Genomic DNA, 26,481 nt, shown 5'->3' on the forward strand with positions numbered 1-26,481 from the left:
AGACGGTTTCTGAATGGTGTGTCAGGAGGGAAAGTTTATAATAAGTTATTCTAGTGATTCCAATCTCTTCAGTAATCCTAACAAGTTCTACCCCCCACTAAGTCTCCACACTTCTTGAATGCTGCCATTCACACAAGCTTATGTTGGGTCAAGTGTAAGATTATAATTGGATTTATACTTTGTTTTGCAAGCAGGGTTGAAGGGGGCCAATCATTCCAGGAGGGCAGGCTCACCATGGCAACTTGCTTCCTCAAAATTTGGGTCCTGAGTTGTACCAAGTTTGGTTTTATTACATCAAAGCATTGCCGAGCTATGACCTCACTTCCTGTTTGGCAACTTCAATTTTTGATTGACTGTAATGGACGAACACTTTCGAAAATCAACAATCCATCTGATAACTTGAGGCTTAGTCAGAACATCAACTGTGGCAAATTTGGTGAAGACAGGACAAAATCTGTAGCCTGTGAAATTTTTCTCATGGCAATGGGTATGTTGATCTTGATCAAAGGAATCCAAAGGTACCTCAATTTTGAAAATCAGGCATATGGCTCAAAATGTGCATGCATAAATGTACCTCCAACTTTGACCGGTTGGTGGCACTAGAGCACTCGAGTTGGAGACATCAATCTTGGTGAAAATAATCATGGGACTGTCCCCAATCAATATAAAAACTTTTCACCATACAGTTCTAGGGGCTGCCATAGATACCCAAGCCAGAAGGAAAAGATGATGATGATGAATAAGAAAAGGTAGAAACAGCCTGTGTGCCTATGCAGCTTCGCTGCTTGGTCCCCAATTAGGAAGCATAACACACAACAAACACACATTATATACAAGTAATAGCACTGTGGATCCCCCTACTGACCCTTGTACTCATTATAATTTAACAAACTTGATTGATCAAAAGTACATTTTATGTTATGTCTTGGATTATTTTCTGGGCTTTGAAAGTGAGGAATATCTCACAGGCCTACTTAAACAGTAAACACATCCATACTAACCACTCAACAGTCCCTAAAGTTTGTTAGACTGTGACCACAGGCAATAATAAATGTACAAAGCTACTTCATGAAGAATCGAGGGTAACACTGCTAAATAACTGGACAGTTCCACAACACTGTGGCAGCCTGTGGAGATGTCTTGTTTGGCAATACAACATTATTCAATGCTGAAAATCTCAGTGCCATTGTTATGATGTGAAGCCCGTGGAGCTAGTTCTGGCAGACAACTCGGGAAGCTCTGCCCCCACACGATCCTTATGTTTACTGGAAGGGGCTATATAAACCACCGACCTGCTCTGGAAATCATGCAAAGCTTCCTGCTGCCATTCTGCATGCTAAAGCCATAGCACTACCTGGTTCTTTCTGCTCTGTTGCTTTTCCTATGCTACCATTGCTCATAACTGGGGGCCAAGCAGCAAAGAATGTAAAACGTTTAGAAATTTGGCACACGGATTGGATCCCATGATTCTTCTTGCTCTCCCACCGTCACCCCAGCATCCACATGCGAGCTCTGCTTCTCAAAACAACCCCCATTAGAGGGGGTTTGTAGTCACCCCCTGTTTCGGCTAGCTTACAACAGGCAGAGCCTTGAAGCCAAAGTTTGTATTTGCATTAAAGCTCAATAAATATTGCTTAATTCATCGTGAGTTGTCTGACTGAAATACGTATATTTATTGAATTACTTACGCTAGGTTCACCCTACATGGAAATATCTTTTCACGGGGCATATAGTCACATAAGCTGCTAGATTCACATAAACCCTCTGACTCTTAAATCTAAACGTATAATGCTACTCCTGCCAGTGCACTCTACTTCTGTAATGGCTCCATCCCCAGCATAGTGGCTGTTCCCCCGACAAAATATACCTGTGTAATGACCACTTCCTTAAAAAGGACTTTTCTTGTGCAATGGGAATGTAATTCTTCACCAATAGGTAGAACCCATCTGTAGCAAAGGCAGACATTCCTGAAGCATCTGTATGATTCAAGGATAATCCTCATAAAATGGTTGACTGGCATGGCAGAGCTCCTGAATGGGCGTTAGAAGACAGGGTCATTAGAAATGTCTCAAATCGCAGGCATTCTGTTTGACAGAGAAATGCAAGTGATGAATACATCAAACACATCTGTCCACCTTTCACAGAGGACTGTAGTCACTGTGGAATCACATCTCGAATCAAACAGATTGACAGCTCCCACTCAATATTCAAACATTGTGCTTGTAATATTGCTCCTGATAACGCTCATGCAGGCAAGAAGCAGCGGCTGTGGAGGAGCCCTGGAAGGCACAGTTTAAATCACCATCTCATCATCACTCCACGATAACGATGCGCACCAGGTGGCTACGTTGTTGTTGCCAGACGATTGTCTCACCCAGGTGACTCCTTGTCGATTATAGCTTCTATTTGCTAAAAATCACTGTGGTGTGTGTGCGTGTGTTTGTGTGTGTCGTGAGTGTGTGTGTGTGTGTGTTTCTGTGTGTGTCTGTGTGTGAGTGTGTGTGTGGTTGTGTTGCACATTTCACAGGGCTTCCCTGAAGTATCCATGCTGAAATGAGTGATTGAAAAACAAAATCCTTCTTTTACAGCTAGAGTAACAGCAAGTCACATGTTTTTCGTCTTTCAGGTGTTTTAGTGACATTCTGTGTTATTACAGCATTTGTGATTTGAAATATTTTGGGCGGATTATCGATGCAGACCATACAGAGCGGCACGGCGCGGCTGATCGCCTGCAGATAAGAAGAGACTAGAATAGCAGTTATAGTGGCAGCTATGCTGGAATGTTCTGAAGAAGAGATTTTAAAAAACGTTATTAAATATTGAATAGGAAGACACTGCTGTGAGATACAGAGCATTGCAGAAAGGCTGTTGGCAAAGTTTTAAAATGTTATAAGCAGCAGGTATTTATTTTTTCTTCACTTCATAAGAATGCCTACCTTTTTCATTTCAAGCCGTGCATATTATTTATATATTTAACACAGCTCATTGTTCCTCTTGGTTCCTTAATCATTCGGAAGTCATCATTTATCTTTTCTCTTGTTTTTCTTCCAAGACTCAGAGGATGAATAGGTACAATGCCCTTATTTGAAATGTCAATTCATTTCTGAAAAAGATGTAAAGGTGTTTCACTATTACCCATAGACAGTCAATATTGAGTTCGAACAGAGACATTTTCACTTGTAGTCACTCACATGTTCAGCCAATTAATTCCAAATCAGATTTAATAGTGTAGTTAATGGATATGTTCAAGGGTTCTCTTATGCAGTGCTATAAAAGGCAGTGGTCAACACTGTGTATACAGTGAATCTAATGAAGTTCTCACACAAAACAAATACGGAGGAACAGATTGTTGTTCCTGGGAAAATCAGCATGCCTTTCTCCCTTCCTTCCATCCTCTCTTCCTTTTTTTGTTCAGAAAGGACCGCTCCCAGCTTGGCATTCAGGATAGTTAGACCAGCTCTCAGGACGAAGGTTATGAGACTAGTCTCATTTGTCATTCTGTTTTTCCCCAGCCTGTATTAGATTTAAAGGAAGATCAATATGTTGTCTTTCTCTCTGTGCTCATGACATGAGGATGTGGGAGGTCATTTGGCTGGAAGCCTTTCTGGACCAATGAGGTTGAGGGAGACGGAAATGACACCTTGTGTAGATACGCCTTCTGAAAAAGCCGCATAATTTTCGAATGCGCGTTCTCCTTCACAATACTATCAAGCATCGTTACTGCCCACTACAGTTTCACAGAAGGGCTGGGGGAGTTATGTGGTAGTACTTTTTAAAATGCTAAATTATGCATTTCTCAACTCCCAAAGCCACACGTCTTAATTTAACAATATTGTTAGAGCTGTTTATACAATGTTTGCAAAATATATGCAAAACTATGAACATTCATTTCACACATTTATACACTTTGTGCATATAATGCAATAGGGTCAATTTAAAAAAAGGATGCAGACAGTACAAAAGTTGTGTGGAATTTTTAATGATTTTTTTTCTTAAACTTGTGCATCAATTTCAAACAGTGAACTGTGTGCACTCCATTTTGTTTTCACAACATGGTCAAAATTAGTTTCTTGAGTTTTTTTTGTATTTTTTCTTTTTTCATTTTAAACCATTTACACACAATTTCTCAGCACTGAATACTAGCAGTCTATTGGAAATCAGGGGTGTAGAATGATAAGCAATATTGGCAGTCCTTCTCAGCCTTACTTTTGTCTTCATATATACTTTTATTTTTAACCTTTTTACCCGAAGTAAAAATATTTTTCTTTTAAATATGATTCCTTTACATGATAAAAATAGGTTTTGTCGAAAACGTGTGTCCCTTCAGTACTACCAGCATGCTTGGCACCCACCCCAACCCACACAGCCTCAGACTCTTCAGGCCTGCAGAGACGCTCTGACAGCACGCACACACACGTGAGTGGACCCCGCCCAGACGCCCAGGAGCACGCGGGGGGGTCTGCTCGGAGCCCATGCGGATGGGCGCTGGACGCACGGAGGACTCACAGACGCACAGACGCCCATGGTCGGATTTTTGTTGATAAAAATTATTACAAAATTTGTTTTTTTTTTCCATACAAAAAACTTTTTTTATCATAGAAATCTTGCATTTCCACAAGTAAATGTGAAGATTTTGTTTCTAAAATAAATACAAAAAAATTATAATAAAAGCATATAATAAATCAAAAACAGGAATAAAAAAAAGAAAAGGAATTTCCGAAAAGAAACAGCGAAGAGTTATGGATGTCAATGAGATGATTTCTTTTTTTTTTTTACAGCTGATGCAGTCTATGAAAGCATAAATAAAGAAATTCATAAATAAAAATAATAAATAATTGAATAAATAAGGTTTCTCCCGTTGGTAATAACTGTGAGTTTGTTTTAGGCGATCTGGCCCCCGCTGTGAACACTAAATTTCTCCGGGTTTGAAGAGATCCGGTCAACAGGATCCCACCTTTGAAGGTCAGCAACTCCCTCTTCCCAAAGAACAGCCTGTATTGGTTCTACTGAACATTTAAACACAAATAAGCAATAGATTGTTTTTTTCATGTGATATATTTTATATGTATATATATGAAAAATATTATTTTCCCCCCTCCCCCGCGCCCCTCCCTCGATATGTTAAAATGTGTTAGTAGTCTGAAGTAAAGCAAAATGAAATAAAGTCATTTATTGCCCAAAATTATGATATTTTTCCTCATTTTTTCTTCCCCCGATCCAAAATTTAACAATTTGTTAGTCAAATGTTTTGGAATGGACAAGATCACCATCTGTTTGTGGTGGTGTGGGCGTGGCCCAGTTTTGGCCTGGCTGTTTATATCGTACCACATTTTACTCTTTCTCTCAGTTGAAACAGAACAAATACAACATACAAAAAATATGTATCCTATTACAATCTGTCCATTTTTTTTCCTCCCAATTTATATATGAATGTGTGTTTCTGTACGTGTGTTTGCACCGTGTGTGTCTGTGTGGCACGTGTTACTATGCATGTGTGTTTCTGCAAGTGTTTGCACTGTGTGTGTCTGTGTGGCACGTGTTCTATGCATGTGTGTTTCTGTACGTGTGTTTGTGTATGCATGTATGTACAGTGTGTGAGATGCATATTCTGTGAACTGGACAGCACTCTGTGAATGTTGAGTATCAAGAGAACACGTATGGGTCCTCGTAATCGCATCGGTCACCAATTCACATTGAAACATTCAAAAGAAGGGACAACTGAACTCAAACTACACGCGTTTGACCCCAGATACCAATATCCTTCTCCTTTTTATCAGCTGCGATTCATTTTCTTCACTCCACTCCGAATCAGAGTCCTTTTGAAACAAATGTATTTATTTTACTCTGTATGCTGCCACTTGTAACAGAGTCTCTTCCCAAGTGTCAGATGCATTGAGGTAACTCACTTGGTTTTGCCCGGGGTTTGAGTATTTCCACAGGAAACATTTTTTTTTCTCTGGCAAATTGTTTTAAACAACGATGACAGTCCGTGCTCCGGGCAATTTTACTCCTCCCCTCACAGAATTCATCCACCCAAGTCCCCCGCCCCCACACCCCCACGCCCATCCCCAACCAACCCCAACCCCAACCCCAACCCCAACCCCAACCCCTCCTACCAAATTCCCTTCCCCTCACCACCCCCCCCCCCCCCCCTTTCCACAAGAGACAAATATAAATGTTTTTGTTGTTTTCGTAGTTGTAGTTGTTGTAATGTATATAGAATAATTTTAGGCCATTGTTTCCTTGCCTGGCAGTCTTCTGTCATTGAACGTGTGCATGTTGATGACCTCCTCGGTTTTGACCATGACTGGGGCCTGGGGCTTGTGTTTCAGTCGCCGCTGGCACTTCAGTGACACCCGCAGCTCCTCCACCATGGCGCTACAGAAGGACCTCTGTCGGAGAGAGAAGCACAATGTCTGAAAACATGCGTCTGCTCAGTGAGCCTCTTCACCACCTGCTGGCTGGCACCCAACACTGGTCAGGCATGAAAGACAGAGGAACATCGAACAAATGGGTATGAATCCTTCGTCTTTGGATATAAAGAAGAAATTACAAGGTAAAAATTGGGGCAGATTTGAAAAGCATTTTTCCAATAAAAAAATCAAGGTATATGTTTCGATTCAAAGATTTAGCTTATCGACACCCGGTGCCTGTTTGCTCCTTGAAAATATGCTATATTATGCTCCTTAAAAATATGCTACAGTCACCCAACACTGGTCAGCCATGAAAGACAGAGGAACATGGAACGAATGGGTATGAATCCTTAGTCTTTGTATATAAAAAACAAACTACAAGGGAAAAATTGGGGCAGAAAAGCATTTTTCCAATAAAAAAATCAAGGTATAGGTTTTCGATTCAAAGATTTAGCTTATCGACACCCTGTGCCTGTTTGCTCCTTGAAGATATGCTAATAGCTTGCCCCTTTTGCCCAGTATAGCACCCTCTGCTGGCAAACGGTGATTCTGGCAAAGCAGGGGTCGAGAGGTCAGGTAGTGTACAGACAATGATAGCTGAGACACAGTACAGGGCCCCTAGAGTGCCTGCAATTTTACCAGTGCACAATAATTGCCCCCGTCTTCCAGATACATTGACCACATTCACATGATACGTTCAGGCTAGCTATGGTAGAACAGGGGGGGAGGGTTACCTGAGGCTCAGAGAAGAGCTTCTTGGGTCCCCTGCGACTGGTCCCAGAGCATAATAACTAAAGCGATTTCTCCATGACAGATTTCACTTTGTCACCACGACGGCTCCTCTCCGCCAGGCAGCATGACTTATTGATGCATATTACATTTCCACAGACTCAAACCCCATGTAACTGCATGCCCAATTAAGCTGCCTCTTCCTTCTCTCTCTTCCTGCATTTTTTTTTTTACTCAAAAGCTAAACTGGCATTTGCAAATCCTGCACAAAAACAAAGGGGCTGGTGGGGATTTGTGTCACTATTCTGGGGGCTCAAGAGCCTATAGGCAGGTATAAGAAAGAGGTGGTGGGAGTAACTGGGGAGGGGGGTTCATTTTCAACCAGTGCATCCTCTCTGCTGTAACTCTGTATTCAAGTCTCTCTTAGTCTCTTCATTTCAAGGCCGCATTGTATATTAGGCTCTGAAAGAGAAGTGTGCAGACTGGCCAAATAGGAGGGATTTCAGTATGCTGACGAGGCCCTGGTTTTATGGTTTTGTCGTCTCACGCTCTGTGTTCAGTCGGAATGGCCCAGTAAACTGGTATACCCCCTACCCCACCCACCGCTCAAAAAGGGTTTATGCATGAATGCAGATTTCAAAATCATAAAACAAAGGTTTGTCAGTCGTTTCTTCTGCTGTACATACCCTTAGGAAAGAATCATGTGAAATGTAAATACAATTTCACATGTGAATTTAAAACATCACGTTGAAAGAAAATATAATATGTGAACCGGACATTTTCACATGTGACTGGTGTTTTTCATATGAAAATGAGTTATTTGCATCTTTTTCACATCACAGGCTTTTTAAAATGCGAACTACAATTTTCACATGGAAACAACAATTATAACTTGAAATGGCATAGATTACCCTTTTCCACTCTTATTTTATAAGTGGGATTATTTTTTATAATTCACACGTTTACCCTTCACATTTTGGGTGTTCGCAATTGACTTCTGAACACATTTGCTTTTTGAACACATTATTTTTTTGTAAGGGTCTGCCTGGTTCAACATTTCAGCATTTGTCCTTACTGTACCAGTACTAATTTACTTTTCCCCCTCATAAACGCTGTCCGCTAATTTAATTTTCTTTACTGTGAAGTGCATTATTACTGTATGAGCCAGATTTAAGGATAAATGTTGATTGAATCCAGGCAACAGTGGTGCCAATCGGTCGATGTAAATGTTTTTCTCTCGGTTTAGCATTTGACACAACCAATAAAATATAACTTCTATATCTTATGTAACCCTCCCAACCCCATATACAGATGGAAGCAATTAAGGCAAATGGAAGGTCTGGGGCCTAGTGAAAATCTGACATCATGTGACATGTGATTTTGTGTGTGTGTGTGTGTGTGTGTGTGTGTGTGTGTGCGCGAGAGAGAGAGACAGAGCAAGAGAGAGCATGTCGAGAGATCAAAGTGTTGTATGTGGCCCCTAATTCGGATGGACAGCTATGGTGTCAGGCCAATGAATTAAGCTTTCTTCATGGTGCAGAGTCCACACTAACGCAATCAGAGAACAGCAGAGAGGGCTAGAAAGCAATGAAACATACAGTGCCATTCTCATTAGGCCCTCCTTCCCAATATGGAACATGGAGGGGGGTCCATTTAAAATAGCAGTTTATTTTGACTTTTTTTCCTCAGGTGAGACGAGCAGGTGTGGGTAGCTTAATTAAAGTCACACAGAGATGGCTAATGGGGACCTCGTTAGCCTTCAAGCACTAGCGCCTTTCTGAGTGGACACCTGTTTGTGTCACAAGGGACACCTGTAGCCACCTGCACCTGTTCCTCAGTGACCACAGCTGATTTTTTGGCTCGTACTGGAAATCTGTGAAACAAAAGACGCTAAGCAGGCTCAGGGACAGGTTAGTAATTCCTGGCCTTTTTAAAGACTTCCGTGCTAATGCATCTCAATTGCACTGAGCCTCCACTCCAGAAATATTAATAATAATAAAAAAAGATGATACACGTCTGTGGCTATGAGTGGGATTCAAATGAAGTTTATTGAATACAGAGAGTCCTAATAGAGGGAATTAGTATATTAATCTGAATTCATAAGCACAATAACCAAACAAAAGAAAATGGTTTCAGTCCTTTTTCCTCTGCTCGTCTGCATTTTCTTCCCTGTGGAACTTGGCGTTTTGTGCCCTCTTCTCCCTCTTACAGAAATGATTAATTTTTAAACTGGGCCATCCATGTGGAAACTGAGACAGGCTGAACTGCTGGAATATTCAAGAAATAAACACGAATGCACTAACCTGCCACCTCCTACAATATTCATGATAGATTTCCACCCCTCTCCTCTCTCTCTCTCTCTCTCTCTCTCTCTCTATTTGCCTCTACCTCTATTTTGCCTTCTCTGTGTTTTTGTCTTTCATAAATCAGTCATCCACAAATTAGCGATGGTGACAGTTATTTAATGGAAAGTGGCAGTTATGAGGGTGGGGAGGGGGTGTTTGGGTGGAGGGGAATGAGACGGTGAGCAGGGCATGCTGTCTCCTGATGATATAAAAAAGGATAGAGGAAAAGTGTGACAGGGGGTGAAGGAATGCTGAGAAGATGGGCTATTATCACATGCCTGGTATTCTGGGATACCAAGTGAGGGAGATTGGAGAAGAGGTTAATGACCTGCACAGAACTCATGGCATACGGGTGCGGTGGCATTGGTGTGGCAATAGTGCTAAGGGTTTAGTGGAGCAAGTGTGGCAAAGCTGCCGGATGCAAACAATCCCAAACCCCGCTCTCCAACACATCAGTCAGTGGGCAGCAGCTTGGAAACTGTTAACGTGACATGGAGCAATGCTGAATAACACTGTCAGAAATGTTGGTTATTACTTCCATTCCATCATGCAAACCTTTGTAATTATGTTACTGTGACCGCGCAATGCGCAGTGAAGAAAGTCACTGTTCGTGTATTTACATCCAGAATGCAGCAAGCACTTTGTGTGGGAGTTTTCATGGGATGTACAGAACGCCGATGCTTCTTTGGGTAGAATGTAGAAGCAGTAGAAGGAACTGCATCCTGAATCCATGCCATTACTGTCTCGGTGCAGTCATGAATATTAATATTACAGGTGGTTCATTTTTAACCCTGTCTGCATGCTCTGTGCTGGAATCCTCTGAAATAAGATGTTGGTCTCAGACATATGGGACAGTCAAAGTAGAGTGGAAGTGAATGTAAGTATCCTGGATTATGAATATGAAACAGCTGATCTGCATTCTGGCACTGTTTCGAATGTCTTTTGAAGCACTTATTTCCTGAAAGACAACATTCATGCCTAATGTATTGAATGCCATGAATGCACTGAATATGAATTACAGTATTTTGTTAACATTTTACTTAACAATGCAGACATAATGTGTGTCATGACTATGACTAAAATAGTGTGTGTGTGTGTGTGTGTGCGTGTGTGTGAGGATGTCTCTTGCCTGTATGCCATGAGAAGTGATGGAGAGAAACCAAGCATGTAGACATGGGAATGTGTAGAGGCAGAAGTGGCAGGTTCACCCAGAACCACAGCAAACGAATGATGAGACAACTTCAAATGCATTTAAACCTAGATGTTTCTCAGTCTTTTATTAAAAGTTTTAACAATTTTTGGGAGTTTAATTTAAAAATGATGCAAATTCATAATACAGTCTTAAATGATGAAAAGAAGCACATTGATGTTCATCACATCATAATAACAGGTTCACCTGAAACTGATAAATATGACCATCTCTTCAATCCTGAGGTTTATTGCTCTTAACATTAGAATTTAAGTATCTGGCTATTTTTACTATTTATTTTACTCAAGTAATTGTAAACTACAGGGTAAGTATGAGTTAACATATACAACAAAACTGTATTTAAACCACAAGTTGATGTTTTCAGTAACATGAAGAAATATAATAAAGTGTAAAAACAATGTTTTACCTATACATTTACTGTCAAGCACATTTCTGTAATTGCTGTGGGCCAGGCTATGCTACTCTCCGGGCAACACCTTGACGGCAAGTCCTGGTGATCAGACCAGCAGATCAGTTTCGCCGAAACGGCTATGCTTCCCCCTATCATTTTCCAGTTTTTCAATCAGCTCATGAAAAGAGAGCTATTAATTTTCCTCTCCATTATATACACATGGACATAAGTATCAATACAATCGATAATGAAGGACTTATCATAGAACCGTACCACACCACTGAACGCGGTGTAAAGGTCGATAAAAAGCTGACGGTCCAACAAACACAAACACCTTTCAGATCGATGAAAGGTGTTGGAGATGGCTTTTAAAGTCCGTTCTCTGTGGAATGGGGATAAATGGTGATGAATAGGCAGGATTAGCAAGTCTGTTATGGGTGGACTCCAAACACAAGGTGGGGTGGGATGGAGTGGGGACATGGAGTGGAAGATCAACATGTCGGTTTTTATATTGCAAGTAGCTTCTTAAGGTCTTTACAAATAATGGGTGACACTTAATAAGCTCTGTAACATCACTTCCTGAATCATTAATAAACCAATGTAGTGCTTTAAAATATGTCAGACAGAGTTTTTTTTATTTTATTTCTTCTTTTTTAAAGCAAAACTATGATATTTCATTCTGCCAGGCATCATGAAGCACTATGATAGTTTATTAATCCTTTATAACAAAGTCATACGTTATGCATACCTTAACTTAATATAAATGATTGATACAATGGGTAACACTGCTGAATTTGGGTATGTACCAGTAGTAGTTAATTGCTCAGAAAACAGCAAACAAAGTGGAGTGCTCTGCAGTGAGAATATATCAAAATTAGGTTCAAACCTGAAATTAGAGGATTGGAGGGCTAATATAGTTATACTTTTAAATATGAGTATAATTATAAAATATTTTAAATAATATATTTTTTTTACAAATTCTAAAAATTAGTTCTTGAAGTTTCTAAATACTTCTAAAAAATAGGGCCAGCTGAGTTCTCAGTGGAAAGAGCTGGTGACAGGAACAGGGAGAATTGCCTCTATTTGGCTCTTAATTGCAGTTTTTGGGGGGTTCATATTTTGAACTCTTAACATCACTGTGTCTTTGTGACCCTGTTCATCTAAGTTGGTGAGCAGTGCTGATATATAAAGTAATAACCTGAAATAAGTGAAGCTGCGCAAAAACATTTTGAAGCAATTTTTTGTGTTATAGAAGTAAAACTACTATACCTCAATTGCTGTGTCAAATGAGACACATTGTGAGGTATGTGAGGCTTGCATTTCCTCCTTCTACATGTTAGATGTCATCATTTCTACAGAGCAGCTCGCATTGCTATCAACCCTTCAGACTGAAGGGCTGACAGATTTCCCATCAAAAGTTAACTGGAATTCAGAAAATGATGAAGACAAAACAGCATAGGGCTGGAGAGGTTGTGTGCTTTTTGCATATAAATAACAGCATGTGAAATACAAATGTTACATGGCAACTGAGTTTTTCTGACAAAACGTTTCTAAGTTGGCAACACTAAATTGGTGGAGTGAGTTGCTTAGGTGATGGACTGCATATTATTTCACGGGGGCAGCAAATATACTATATTTTTTAACAATCATTCAAAGTAAAGCATTTTAAAGAGTAACAGACACTGTAACATTTTCTAAACATTTTAAGTGCCATTAGATCAGGACAAACTTAGGCAGCATGGCTCTATTAGATTGTGAATGACATTAACGTAAATTGTGACTATCACTTACTCCTGGACAAAGAAAAACTGCAAGGCAAAGTAGCTGTTATATCTGCTATGGACTTAAAAATGCAAGTGTAAAAAAACTTCTCATTCTAAATCAATATGTGCAAACAATGTTCCTTATGTGGTTTCATCATGTTCCAGCATTTTTTAAGTGAAAAAGAGTGACAGTATGAGGAAAACCACAATGAGTGATGTCAGACAAAATTACACAGAAACATTTTTAGTAATGTTGTGGTTTTCTATAGTTGCGTAAGATAACGCTCATTCGAATTCCGTCATATAAAAAAGTCAATGTAATAACATCATTGACAACATTAAGAACAAAGTGCACACGTGAGTTAGTCTGTGCATGTGAGAGAGAGAGCAAGGGACCCTTTCTTTTATTTACTTTCCAGTTAAAACAGCCATTAAGTGCAAGCTATTTTTCAGTGTCAGAGAATAATGCAACAAGTATATATTTAAAACAAAATTACACAAAAACCTCCACCGCAAGTATGTACAATATCAAATATCTCTGTATTTTGCGTGCCAACCCTTTATATGTATTATACCTTCCATTCTTTTTGGAAGACTTGCTTTGAGTTTTTCTGAGCTTCTTGTAAACACCTCCAAAGTTCAGTCTTGTTGGCTTAAAGAATGCTTCTCTAAATTCAAAGCACAATGCTGTTGAGGACTGGACTCTGGGGCAGCCAGTCCATTTTTCTGAGTACACAACCGTTTGATCTTCCTAGCAGTGTGCTTGAGGCCATTATCTTGCTGCAGAATTAATTTGCGCCAAGTCAAAATGTTGCATCACATAATATGTTTAGATCTGAATTTTACCAGCATTCATGGTTCCATTAATCAAAAATCACCAACCCTAGATGTTGTTATACAACTTCAACCTTGCACTGATCTTCTACCATGCTTGACTGATGGTTGAAGACATTTCATTGCTTCACCATGGTATCTCCCATGGAACCATCTATCTCAGATGTCCAGTTTTCATGTACTAAATTTTCTTGTCTTTTGTTTATTTCATTTTCTCAGTAGTGGCTTTTTGATAGTTACACATCCTTTCAGACCCATGGCAATGAGTTGGCTTCTCACAGTGGAAAGACTGACATAAGTTAAGGCAGTTAAGGTGCATTTGGGTAGTTGTTAATGTTAAAGTCACATTTGAAGGTAAACTTTTATAAACATAGTGTCATTGACATTCTTGGTAATACCTTTTTTAGCTATAGCGTATTTGTTGATTGGAAGAATGGAAGACTTAAAGTCATTCTGAAAGATTTGATATTACATGTAATGGCATGGAGGCTTTTCTGTAATTCTCATGTAAATAAATGTTTCCTGCATTATTGACTGAAAAAAAATTAATGGCTGATTTGACTGTAAATTGAATAAACAAAATGGGAGTCTCTAACTTTTGCACAGTACCGTACAGTGTAGAAAGTACAAAATAACCTTAACCAGTCAAGATTACAAAGCATATTATTTCCTCAATGCAGGCCGGAAATGTGAAAATGTTGCTTTACCTTTTCAAGTTGTGCGTTTTGTTTGGACTTATACAAGAACTCCCCCACCGCCACAAATACAGAGAGCACCAGGCCAGCGGCCAGAACGATGAAGATGCCACCGATGTTCTGCACGCCCAGGGCGCTCGCCTCCTTGCTCTCTTCTTCGGGGCAACCGTTCCCGCGCCACCACTTCTCCTTCATCATGTGCAGCTTCCCCTCTTCCTGTAGCTGCAGGATGGCGATGGTGATCTTGTCGCGGTACGGAGAGCCTGAAGGAGGGGAACATAAGTAGAAGATGCTAAGGGCTTTCAGAATAATTTGTGATCATTTGTTATTTAGCGGACGGTTTACATCCAAAGCGACGTACAGTTGATTAGACTAAGCAGGGGACAATCCCCCTGGAGCAATTGCAGGGTTAAGGGCCTTTCTCAAGGGCGCAAATCTTATCGTGCCTACAACGGGGCTTGAACCACCAACCTTCCGGGTCCCAGTCATCTACAGTACCTTAGCCACAAGGTTCCTCTGTTTCAAGGAGATCATGTTCTGCTATGGACGGCCACAATGGACAAAAAAGTGATGATGGTAAATGGGAGTCTGTTGTGAGAGGAAACATGGAGGTGATATTATGCGACGAGAGCCACAGGACAAAAGCCAAAAGCGATACCCTGGGTGAGGGTTATTGTGTGACTGTCCTGTTACGTAGGGCCAAGGAGCACGAAAGGAGACAGCAATGAGAAGGAACACGGAAAGCTGTCCCATTGTGGCAAGCCTTAAGGGGCAAAAAACGAAAGTAGTGACAGAGAATTTCAATAGCGTGTCCCTGTGAGCCTGAGCATGTGAATATGAGAGGCAGACAAGTTCATGGCAGGATGTGTATTTTGACAGCTGAGAGAGTGAACATGACTCCGCTGTCACCGCACGCCGAAGCGCCGGGAGATCGTAGCGCCGAGAGAGCGCTGCGAGGGGATGTGATGTCATTACGCAATCCCGCGGCGAACGTTTGCGTCCGAAAGCACTCTTCCCAGGGCGGCACTGAAACAGCCACCTCGCAATAACAGCAATTAACACAAGCTGTAAAAGAGCACGGCAGATACCAGGGACCGTCCATTAAAAAGAGAAAAAAAGTCTATTTGTTTTCCCACTGATTAAAAGTGTCTGCGATACTTAATTTGTGGTAATGTTTCCCTTCTGGACGGTTTTGTTTACTGTAATAAATAAAGTCTCCGTCCAACGTGAGCTTTGGGCCTCTCGCTGCTTCCACCGTTTAAATTATTTGGAGCTCTTTGGAGTGTTCACCGTGTTTCGCAAACTCATCCATTCATCCACACTGCAAAATGTTCAGTGTTAAATCAACGCTTACAGAGTGCTGTATATGGCCCCTATTGGACCATATACAGCACAGTGAAGCACAGTGAAGGGCTTGTATCCCTTGGCAAGAGGCCAGGAGTGAGAGGCAGGGGTTCAAATCCACCTGGGACAAAAATCTCTCTCTTATTACACTAACACTGGTCATTTTACTGTGCAGCTACAAGATATTCTGCCAAACCCACACAATATATGTACACATAGGCATCACTTCCATAGTCGAAGAGGGGACACCCCAAAATGTCTGAAAAACCCTAATGCATGTCACTTGCAATGTCACATTGGAAATGGGATGTAGGCCGTGTCCCTTTTCTCCAAAACTACATATATAATAAAGAAAACCTATAGTCATATTTATAGAAGATGGATGAGCAAAAAGTACAACCAAATTGCCAAAGTTGGATTGCTTTTTAACAACTCAACCAAAATGTCTGTCTGACCACTAACTACACTACTGCAGTAAGTAGGGATAGATCTGCAACCTTCCCTGCTCAAATGCTGTCATTCTGTACCCGTTTTAGAGCAGACATCGCTCAACACAGCTCAGCCTCCCAATTTGCAAAAATCCAGTAACATCTACCTTTGGTAAGATGTGCACTGCACTGCTGCTGGTTATTACATTGCCTGCCACAGTCGCAACAGTGGAACGGTCATTTTCGAAATTAAAATGTATCAAGAACTACCCGAGGAGCAGCACAGGGCAGGCGAGACTGAATGGGGTGGCTTTCTATCGAGAGTGTCAGAGTCCTGGAGCTGAGCTTGAAGGAGACTGTTATAATTTGAGTTGGGCCACTGCTGTGCATCTCAATAATTGTGTTTTTGATTTGGGTGAGCAAAGCTGCCATGCTAAACAGTAAGCCTTAATCATGAAATTTCAATTAAGGATAACCATAATCCACATGCACTGTTGCTAAAAGTGAAAGCACCAGATAATTTATAAGCTCCAAACTTATATGTCGGGTGGGTGAGGGTGTGTTTCATAAATACTCTTTTTGATCTTGAAAATATCTTACTATGGATTAATGGATTTTTACATTATAGCAATTTTGGGGATTATGTGTTTTTTGCCATCTTGGTGTCATAGATTGTGGTGAATTAGATGTACAGATGCATTTTTCCCTGTAAGTTAAAAATGAAAACATGAAATGATGTTGCCTTGTATCCTGGCCAGACATGCACATAGGAATAGCACCTTTGGACTTCATAATGTAGTCACACAGGGATGTGACTAAGCCTGTCACAGAAAGATTGTTGGAAAACTATTTTCAGTAAATTCTGTGCCTACTGTATGTAATGACATTGGAACCAACATACCTAGCAGCCTAGCTGAACACACAATGCATCAAACCTCTAAGTGGATAGGATACAGCAGCAGAAGACCAATGAGGCTAAATACCTAATAAAGTGCTCACTGAGTGTATACGACTGTTTAGCTAGCCTCATTTCTTGCTTTATTTCCTTTCAACATGTTTGTTGTAGCTACTGGGAATTATTTGTAACGTCAAATACATGACCATGTGTGATGCATATCCGGGTTTATGCAAGTAGTGAAATTGCTGGGGACTATAAGAACTGTCATTTTTTCTCTTTATTATATGACTCTGATAAAGACACAGTAGTGTCAAAACACATCTGTTTTGTGTCATTAAACGGCTCTTTTTGTATCTGTGTGATCCAGATTTTTTCATTTTTAAAATGCATAGTGAAATATACAATTGTATTTATTAGTTAGGTACAGTACTATAACATGATGTATGTAACCTGTTTACTTCATTAGTTGTAAGCTACATTTTTTCAATTCCAATACATTGACAATATCAAAATGCCCTTCTGTTATAAGGGAAAGAAGATTATTTTTATTTAATTTATTGCCTTGTTAGCCTCTTAAGAAATCACTACATGTAAAATCCCATTTGTAAAAAAAACATTGGACATTCCCAGGGAATAGTGAAGGAAAAAAGCAACCATTTACGTGAGAGTAGCTTGTAACCACTATGATTTAGAGAGAGGAGAGTACACAGGTAAAGAAGGAGGTTTACTGGGCACCAATTTGTAAATGAAGACAGACCAATGGCACTGTCAACAAGTGTCTAATGAAGTCCTATGTCAGTCAGTGGCTTGTATAGACCATGAGTAGCATCTCACTTGTATACACTCAGTATCATTGATTACCCATGAACTATTTTGTGGTTCTTGAGGCCTACCATTTCAAAGCAGTACCTGTGTACCTTTCGACAGTTGATGAAAGAGAGAAAGAGAGAGCGAGATAGATTGAGAGAGAAACAGAGTGCGGAGAGAAAGAGAGAGAGAGATAAAGAGAGGGGGAGATTTGGGGGCATGGATGGTGAGTAGAGTCTTGGTTAATGAAAGCTTTGAAGTAAATTAAATTTGACAGGAAGAGGATGGTGGTACCCCCCCATATTAACCTCTGATTTGGTGGGGTCCTCTACCCCTGGAGCACAACTCAATTCCCCACTCGTCTAAACTAGAAGCCAAATCCCATGGTGTTCCGTAGAGACTTACCCATTGCACAGCTACGATAAGGGGTAGAAATTTGGGAATCTAACCAACCGCTCTTAGTGTGAACATCAATAAATAAAGATGAAAAACCCTCAAATATTTAGAATTAAACAGCAAATCATCACCCATTTACAACAAGGCGCATAGCAGTAATCTGCCAGATCAAAGGCAAGCAATACTGCTGAAATCTCCAGTGTATTGTCCTCTCTAATGACAGCATAAAAATTCTAATAGGATGCAATGCCTCGCCACTTTTTAAGGACAGTAAGATATATTTAGCTATATAAATTCAGAGATTTGTTTTCCATTTTATGCTTCTTTTGCTATAGAAGCATGTAAATATTTAATCCTAATACTTATACATAAAAAAAGACTTCCTTCAGTCTTTGCTCCTCATGAAACACACGCACGCAGACATGCATGCATGCACATAAACACAGATGCACATATAAAAGCATGGTCTGTCCTCCTCTTTTCTTCAATCTTCAGCTCTGCGTAAAAATACTCTCTTTTAATCCTTTCCGTTTAATTTATTTTCATTCCTTTGTTTCTCTTTCAACTAACCTTTTCCTTCCTTCCTTGCTGTACTTCTTTCTTACCATTCTCACTGTCCTCTCTTCACTTCTTCGTTCCTGTCATTTTATAAATATTGATTTATTTTTGTTTATTTTTATGGTCAGGGGCTGGCCATGTGCAAGGTAAGTGAAGAGCTAGGAAGAGTACATTCTCCAAGATTACATGTGCAAGCATCAGTCATTATTTATTTAGTCTGTACACCGTAATCGATATTTTGGAGAGATATCCGACGAATCTATCAAGCGAATTACATTTGATCATCCAAAACTGTCAAAATAAATATTGATAATGAGAGAGTCAGAACAAGTCAGAGTACTCAGAATCATGAAGCAAACCAAACACTCCTGTTTTTAATGCTGGGATTCAACTAGTCAAACCAAACATTCCTGTCATTAATGCTGGGATTCAACCAGTTTAACCAAAGACTTCTGTTTTTAATGCTGGGATTCAACCAGTTTAACCAAATGTGAAACAAACCATGATTTACGGCACTATACATTAATAGGGACAGTTAGCAGGTAAGTACTGAACAACATAGGTTGGTTTCTTTTGTTGTTTATTTAATGATAATATGAATAATAATATAATCATAATAATCATAATAATAATAATCATAATAAGTGCCACCCCCATACCCAATAATTATTGTTAAAATGTTTATTATGTAATTATCTATTGCCGTGCTGTTGCAACACAATGACTTGTGCTTTTAGCAATTTTTTCAAAATTATGAACAACGAATGTGTTGCAAAATGTTCATACATTAACAGATCACACAAGCTTATGGCAATATCCAGGTCTCAATATTAATGCAACCTGACAATCACCCGCTGTGTAAGTCAATGAAATATACGGGGAAAGGCTTGCTGCATCAGGAATACAACATACACATGGAAACTGCTAGTACTGAAAGGTTAGGATTAGCAATTTAAATGCCTTGTTCCTGGCTGCCTGCAAATTTCTCATGGGGGAACAATGATGCTAAACAGTCTTTTTTGCTTGTCACTTTCCCAGCTACACACGACACAGTTTATTAGATGCACACTCACAAACAGTCAGATAAACACACTCTTTAGTTCATATGCGAATAAACATCCATGTGCATGCGCATGCCCACACACAGACATGCACACAGGTGGCGGCACTGTTGATCGGCACGGCCTAAACAATGCGGAGGAGTGAAATGCCAGAATGCCACGTGCGGGATTTATGGTCAATCGGGGAAACCTAAAATGGCGCTCAGTCCGTTGTAGCCCAACAACCGCGGGCTGTTAATCACCCGCTGCTCCCCACTGGAGCTCTTTCATGATAACATCATGCTAATCGCCTGAGCCGGAGACACAACTAATGCTTCTCAATGTCCCTCAAGTCCAATTCAGGGGGGGGGGGGGAAGGGAGGGGTCTGGACTGGGAGCAGAGAGAACACCTTGCTGTCATCTGACTCAATCAAGCATCAGGGTTATGCGTGGCCATCAAGCCTGTCCAGAATTCCCTCACAATGCAAACGTGATGGCCAGGACAGAACATGGTACAGGAAGGGTAGATTTGGGACAGAACAGTACGGCCAATCTTTCTCTGGAGACACTTGTCCTATATGGGGAATGCAAATCTTTCAATGTGTCATCATAGGCATTATGCAGGAGTAAGACTATTAATTCTGTAATACTTACAAGATCATATAGTAATTATGCTGTATATTTTTAAGTAATAATAATGATAATAAAAGGCCAACATGATCATCTGACCACAGGAATAACAGCTGAAACATAACCAGGTTTAAAAATATTGCTGCATAAACATTTATAAATATAAAGAACTCTGTAGAAAATCCTCAGTAAACAAATCAATAATACATTTAGAACAGAACTGCCAAAAAAGTTCTGCTGATGGGATGGATGTTCATAATTCAGGTCCAACAGCAGGGGTGTCCAATCTAATCTGAAAAGGCCCAGTGTAGTTGCAGGCTTTTGTTTTAACCTGATTGGATTATCAAGGTCTGGATAGAAGACCCTGGTTAGTTAATTCTGTGATTCAGGTGTCGTAGTCCTGGGCTAAAACGTGCACCCACACCGGGCCAAAACGTGCACCCACACCAGGTGAGATTTGACACCCCTGTCCTCCAGCAATTTTCTCATATGTATCAAGAGACAGTGCTGCCTATGGATGGCAGTGCAGCCTAATGGTTAGAAAAATTGGATTCTGCCTTAAATTACGTTATGCTACAGATTCCTGGCTAGAGCTCTTGTTCCTCTGAGCAAAGTCCTCTCCTTGACTTAATATCTGTGTAAATTTCTCTGGATAAGGGTTTCTCAAAATGTAATCTAATGTATCAAGTTATAGACAATTAATATGTGACTTAATTTCAAGGGCATGCACTCCCTAGTCAACAACAGCGTAAAATAGAAGGTTTTTAGGTTTAAATATAGAAAGATTTAGCAGATGCTTCTAATCCATAGTGGCCAAAGATTCAAAGTTGGCCTATTTGGCCTATTTTAAAATGTCCAGTGAATTAAACATGAATATTTGTAACGTGATTTTATTATTTTCGTAAGGGATGGGTCGAAGCAGGACAGATCAGTCAAAAGGATAAAAAGCCTAAAATAAAATTATATATAAATTAAACCATTCCCAGAAATATATGTTCCTGTAGGGTTACTGTCTATTATGTAGAAGAGAATAAAAATAGCTCTAGCCCTATCCCTACACCTGACTACACTGCCACCCCCCAAAGAAGGGGGGGGGGGGGGTTTGAAAATTCACACAAAGATGTTGTGCTAAGATGTCTCCCGGCAGTGCTTGGAAGTTCATTCTTTTTTAAAACTCAGGTACTTATGAGAAGGCATGGAGACCCATTTGTGAGCCTAGGGGGCTGTGTGTGTAAGTAGATTAGACAAACTGTTACAGCACACGATAATGAAATCTCCTTCCTCCAAATGGAATTAAACACTGTAAAAGATGCAGTGTCTCTGTTTTTCTTTTTTTTTCTTTTATGTTTATTTGCCATTTGCCTGGATACTTCCTCTCCAAACACCCCCAAACTGAAATAAATACATGCTGTACATAGCAGTGAATTAGATATGATACATAAATTCAATTCAGATTTGGCTGCAAATAACCAGCCCTGCAGTTACACCCCCTCACTGTTGCAAAAGTAATTTATTTAAATTGACTGGTGTGCCACGGCATTTAACCTGTGCTGCTGATGGTGCTACAGGAGAGTAATTGAATGAAGCAAAGCTGCTCCATACAGTATTGTACATACAGTTTGTGCGTGTGTGTGTGTGTGTGTGCGATGCCTCTTTCAAGCTTCAATTATTTCTAGGGGATTATTGATATACTGTACATTGGCCAATTAAAAATTAAAATAGTGACCATAGACAATCTTATGAATTGCCAATAATAATGATAATAAAATCATAATGATAATACGAATAATGGAAATAAAATCTCACGTAATGCACATATTTTGTTCTAATACATTTGGCAAGGAGCCTACATGTTGCCCCACAAGTGCGCCATTTGTTTTGTTTTGGCCAATTTACACACTTGTCGTTGGTGTCTTTTACCAATCTCTCTCAATGATGCTCCAAATAAACAATTAGCAACACATCAATATGCTAAACATAATTGTTTATTATGTTTAGCAAGCATGAATCATGGACATGTGCAAAGTAATCTACAGCACATTAGCTGACATTTTATTGGGCGAAAACAACCAACCTGGTTTAAGACTTGTGAATTGAGCATTGTGTGAGATTCTTTCATAGTTTCTGCTCTTTTTGTCTCTGCACCTTGAGCTATTATGTTGGTGTGCGGGCATCTTTTTGGACATTTAAAGGTGTACACAAGTCACAACATGATGACAACATTTTTTCAGCAATGGCAAAATCCTGTCCAGCCCAAAAACTAACTAATGGTGGTAGCTACCGCTTTGCGGCGCAGCCATCTTGTTTTTCTGCATTCAACTAAAGATAATACATTATTGAGATACCTTATATGCTCCCAACCCCACTGAAATCCCCACCAAGTCTTCTGAGAAGTTTGGCCAAAGAAGCGACTAATCTTAATCTAATCACATTATAAGATTTGTTTTGACAATATGACGTGATTGCGTTTGTGTTTTAGCCACAGTCTATGGTTTTTGCACATCTTACAGCCTTAAAAAGCACTTTACAAATATCGTGGCTGTCCGTTATAATGACTGCAAAAATCGGAATACATAATTTGTAACATGTATTTGAAAACATGCACATAATATCGCGAAATAAAGTTTTCATCACACGAATTGCATTAGCTGACATTCGAAGGAGGCGAAGGGGGAGCGGGGTGGGCAGATCTCAACACTTTGAGAGAGCCAAACAAACAAATCTTTCATGGAGAAGACTCGGCTCTGTTCGTTTGAAAGATTTGTTCGAAAAGATCCGTTCATTCGCAAACTGCCCATCACTACCCCACAGTCACAGAGGAGCACCATTACCATGAACAATTGCATATGTGACTTGTAATTTCTTATTTATTCATCATGAAAGTTGCACTGTTCAGAATATTGTGAGCTAACTTAGCTAACTAACTGATTTTGCCTACTGCAGGAAACTTTTTATACCGTAATATAGCCTACTGTACACTAAACTGCACTGTGGGAAAATTACCCTGTATCCTGTACTGTAGCTATGAGCGGTCACTTCCATTATAAATCTGTCTACAATGGCTCAGTTGTCAACGTCCTGAAAGCTTGACCGCGGATAACGAAGTTTGCCAATTGAGCCAAATATGAAAACTGTTAGAAGTGGTTGTTAGATCAGCATTAGAAAGCTGAGTTAAGAACATGATAATCATATGTGTGATCATAGGGTTAAGTGGGCTATGGAATGCATCTTTCAGCTTAAAGAATTAAGTGGGCTATTGAATTCATGTGTGAATGTTGTTTGTTTAGTTAACCTGCTTCACCCAAGACAAATACAACAGCGTCTTTTTCACAAGTTGCTGCAGCCAAGTCTTGATCTTCTAAGTGTAATTATGAATGCTGGCGTGAATGCCCTTTATTAAATTAAATATGTGACCAAGAAGTCAGTTCTATCAATCTTTATTTTCATTATCAAATGCTTTCACGGTGCATATGAAACACATAAGTCACCCTCAGCTGCAGGTAACTCTAAAATAATGTGGTATCTGAGCGACAACATGCTCACTAATTTGAATGGCATCAGCTCCAAAACTGGTACATAATTACAGCTGTTGAGTAAGGAATTGCAGCTCTGAAGCTCAAGTTGTGGTCACATACAAGTTTTGCCCATTGTGGTTGCGAGTCACGGGTTGGTGATTGCTTAAAAATGTTTTTTTTTTTGTGATCAACCATGAAGCGGATATGTTGGTGGGATTGATGGTATATAATAGACATAGCCTACCCCATCTTTGGAGATGTTGCAATATCAAAAGGTGAAAAGAAACCGGCCGCCCGCAATGACACTGAGCTGGTGGCATCATTTGAGCAGCAGTGACATAACGGGATGTTGTGATTGGCTAAGGAGATGTGATTCAGCTTCAAATGTATGTGGGTCAAAGTGATTTCTGCAACTTTGGAGGTAAACCCAGGAAGCGACATACCCATAGGCGTGCCCACTCCGTACGCTTTAGAGTCGATGAGCCCGCCGATCTGGGTCAGGTTGCAGTTGCGCTGAGTGACAAACTCGATGGTGGTGGACTCCATCAGAAAAGCGTAGTCAGAGGTGAGGACGCGCTGGATCCCCTCCTCCACGTTCTTCACCATGACCGAGTGCCGGCGGCTGCTCATGAACTCCCACATCTTATCATACGTGGAAATCTTTGTTTTCTGAAAGAAAACAGGAAGAAATTAAGATGCTGTATGAGGTGCTAAATTGAGGCTTGAGGAAAACAGCATAACAAATCCCCCTTGTTAAGAGGCTTAAGCCAAAATAAACTGGAGAACGGAACAGAGCTTTTTGAGACCATTGATTTCTCTTCTTGTTTATTGATCAAATGAAGACACTGGCTTTGAACAGCAAGTTCTATGTGAAAAAAGATCACACACTGTTTTCAAAAGTCCAAATTCAAATGCTGTCAAAACAGGAGGGCCTACATGGAAAAATACATTTGCATTTCTATGGGTATGCAATTTTTCTAGAACCCTGTGTTCAATATTCAATCAAACAGTCTGATACGTATTTTAAAAATAACTCGTATGATCTGCAATAAATTCTGCACTAGGATTTTTTCTGTAATGTCCCCCTTTCCCAAGTGCTAATTTAATGTTTCCATTTGAACTGTCTTGGAATCAGCCTTTACTGCTCTAAAAATATATTAATATTCATTGAAATGAAAGTAGACAAAGGCCGAAAATGTGCAATAGTCCCGTCAGTGTCACACTCTTTAGTTTGTGCTGTATAAATACTGCCACATACATTGTAAACATAAAATGTGTTGGAAAAGCTTTGCTGAGAACAGACTTTTAGTCTGTGCTGCCAGGCAGAAAAACACCCACACAAAGACACAAAGAAAGAATAACAGAAAACCAAAGCAAAAAAAAAGTAAATAAAATAATTTTGCTCATTTAAATACAAGGCAGGTTTTCAGTTCCATCAAAGCTTGGAACACAAACCCAAGTTAATTTACATGCAATTATTATTTTAAATGTCATTAGAAAATGTGTCATTTTTTAAGTCAAAGTGAGGTTCCTTTCTCCGGTGCGGTCATTATCTTCCTATTTTCCTGGACTCTGAGCACAGAGCAAGGAAATCAGAGAATGCCTAATGACTTAAAACAGCTTCTGAGAGGAAAAAAAAGCATTGCTGGCTGGAATGCATTGACGAAGAGCTACACACTTAATGTCCATAAACTGTCAGCACACATTATTCAAAAATGAATCTGACTCACTTTTACAAAATGTCAAATTATTATTACAATTGTTTCTGTCCAAATTGTTTTTGTTTTATTTGATTTATTTGCTGTTAGGATGGAGAGGGAAACGAGAAGGAGAGACGGAAGGGCACTGTGGAAGAAGCAGCTCAAAATGGAAGCCGTTCATTATCACGACGAGTCCATTCAGCTCGCTCTCACAGACTTAAAATGAAGAAAACGAGGGAATTATTCTCAGTGAACAAAGTGATATAAAGTGAAAAACATTGTTAAAATGCTCAGTGCCCTTACCTCGCCCATTCAGTGAATTCCTCAACACACATGATTGACATAAAATATTTAAATTCCATAATCATGAGCACAGAACACTATACACAAGTGATCAAAGGATTCTTTATAACACGCTACTGCAGAAATCCTTTCTTCCACCTCAAACATCCTTCCATCACATGGAATTAGTGCTAAAAAGCTGCTGGGAACCTGGGCTTGCAGGAAAAGTAGGCCAAAATGTCTTACCAGAAATTGCATGACTTACAGAAATAATAAATAAGTCAAATGGATCTATAAAGACATGGCAAGAGACAAAATGTTACTCCTCAATATGAGAGTCTCAAAATGGCTAGATTTGGAATTTTTGGATTTGTGTTTGAACTATGCAGCATTCCTGTTCTTGGCCCGTTGTACCCCATTTTAAGGATTTTGTCAGACAGGCCCATTGCCATCGTTATGCATCTGCCATCCATATCATCAGAATACATGCATGAATCATGGGA

The 26,481-nt window shown here is 39.9% G+C and overlaps 1 protein-coding gene across 1 annotated transcript in view; it reads right to left on the reverse strand.

Moving 5' to 3' along the window:
* Positions 1-6,155: 6,155 nt before the first annotated feature.
* The window catches only part of grik2 (glutamate receptor, ionotropic, kainate 2), a 192,453-nt gene continuing 172,127 nt past the window's right edge, over positions 6,156-26,481 (reverse strand). Inside the window, exons 15-17 of the mRNA XM_061234317.1 lie at positions 24,440-24,665; positions 14,393-14,643; positions 6,156-6,392 (exon numbers count right to left, since the gene is read on the reverse strand). Of these exons, the coding sequence (XP_061090301.1) occupies positions 6,228-6,392; positions 14,393-14,643; positions 24,440-24,665 (642 nt within the window). The 3' untranslated portion in view covers positions 6,156-6,227. The remainder of the gene's footprint in view (positions 6,393-14,392; positions 14,644-24,439; positions 24,666-26,481) is intronic.

This window comes from Conger conger, chromosome 1 (assembly GCF_963514075.1).
Source record: "Conger conger chromosome 1, fConCon1.1, whole genome shotgun sequence".
NCBI lineage: Eukaryota > Metazoa > Chordata > Actinopteri > Anguilliformes > Congridae > Conger > Conger conger.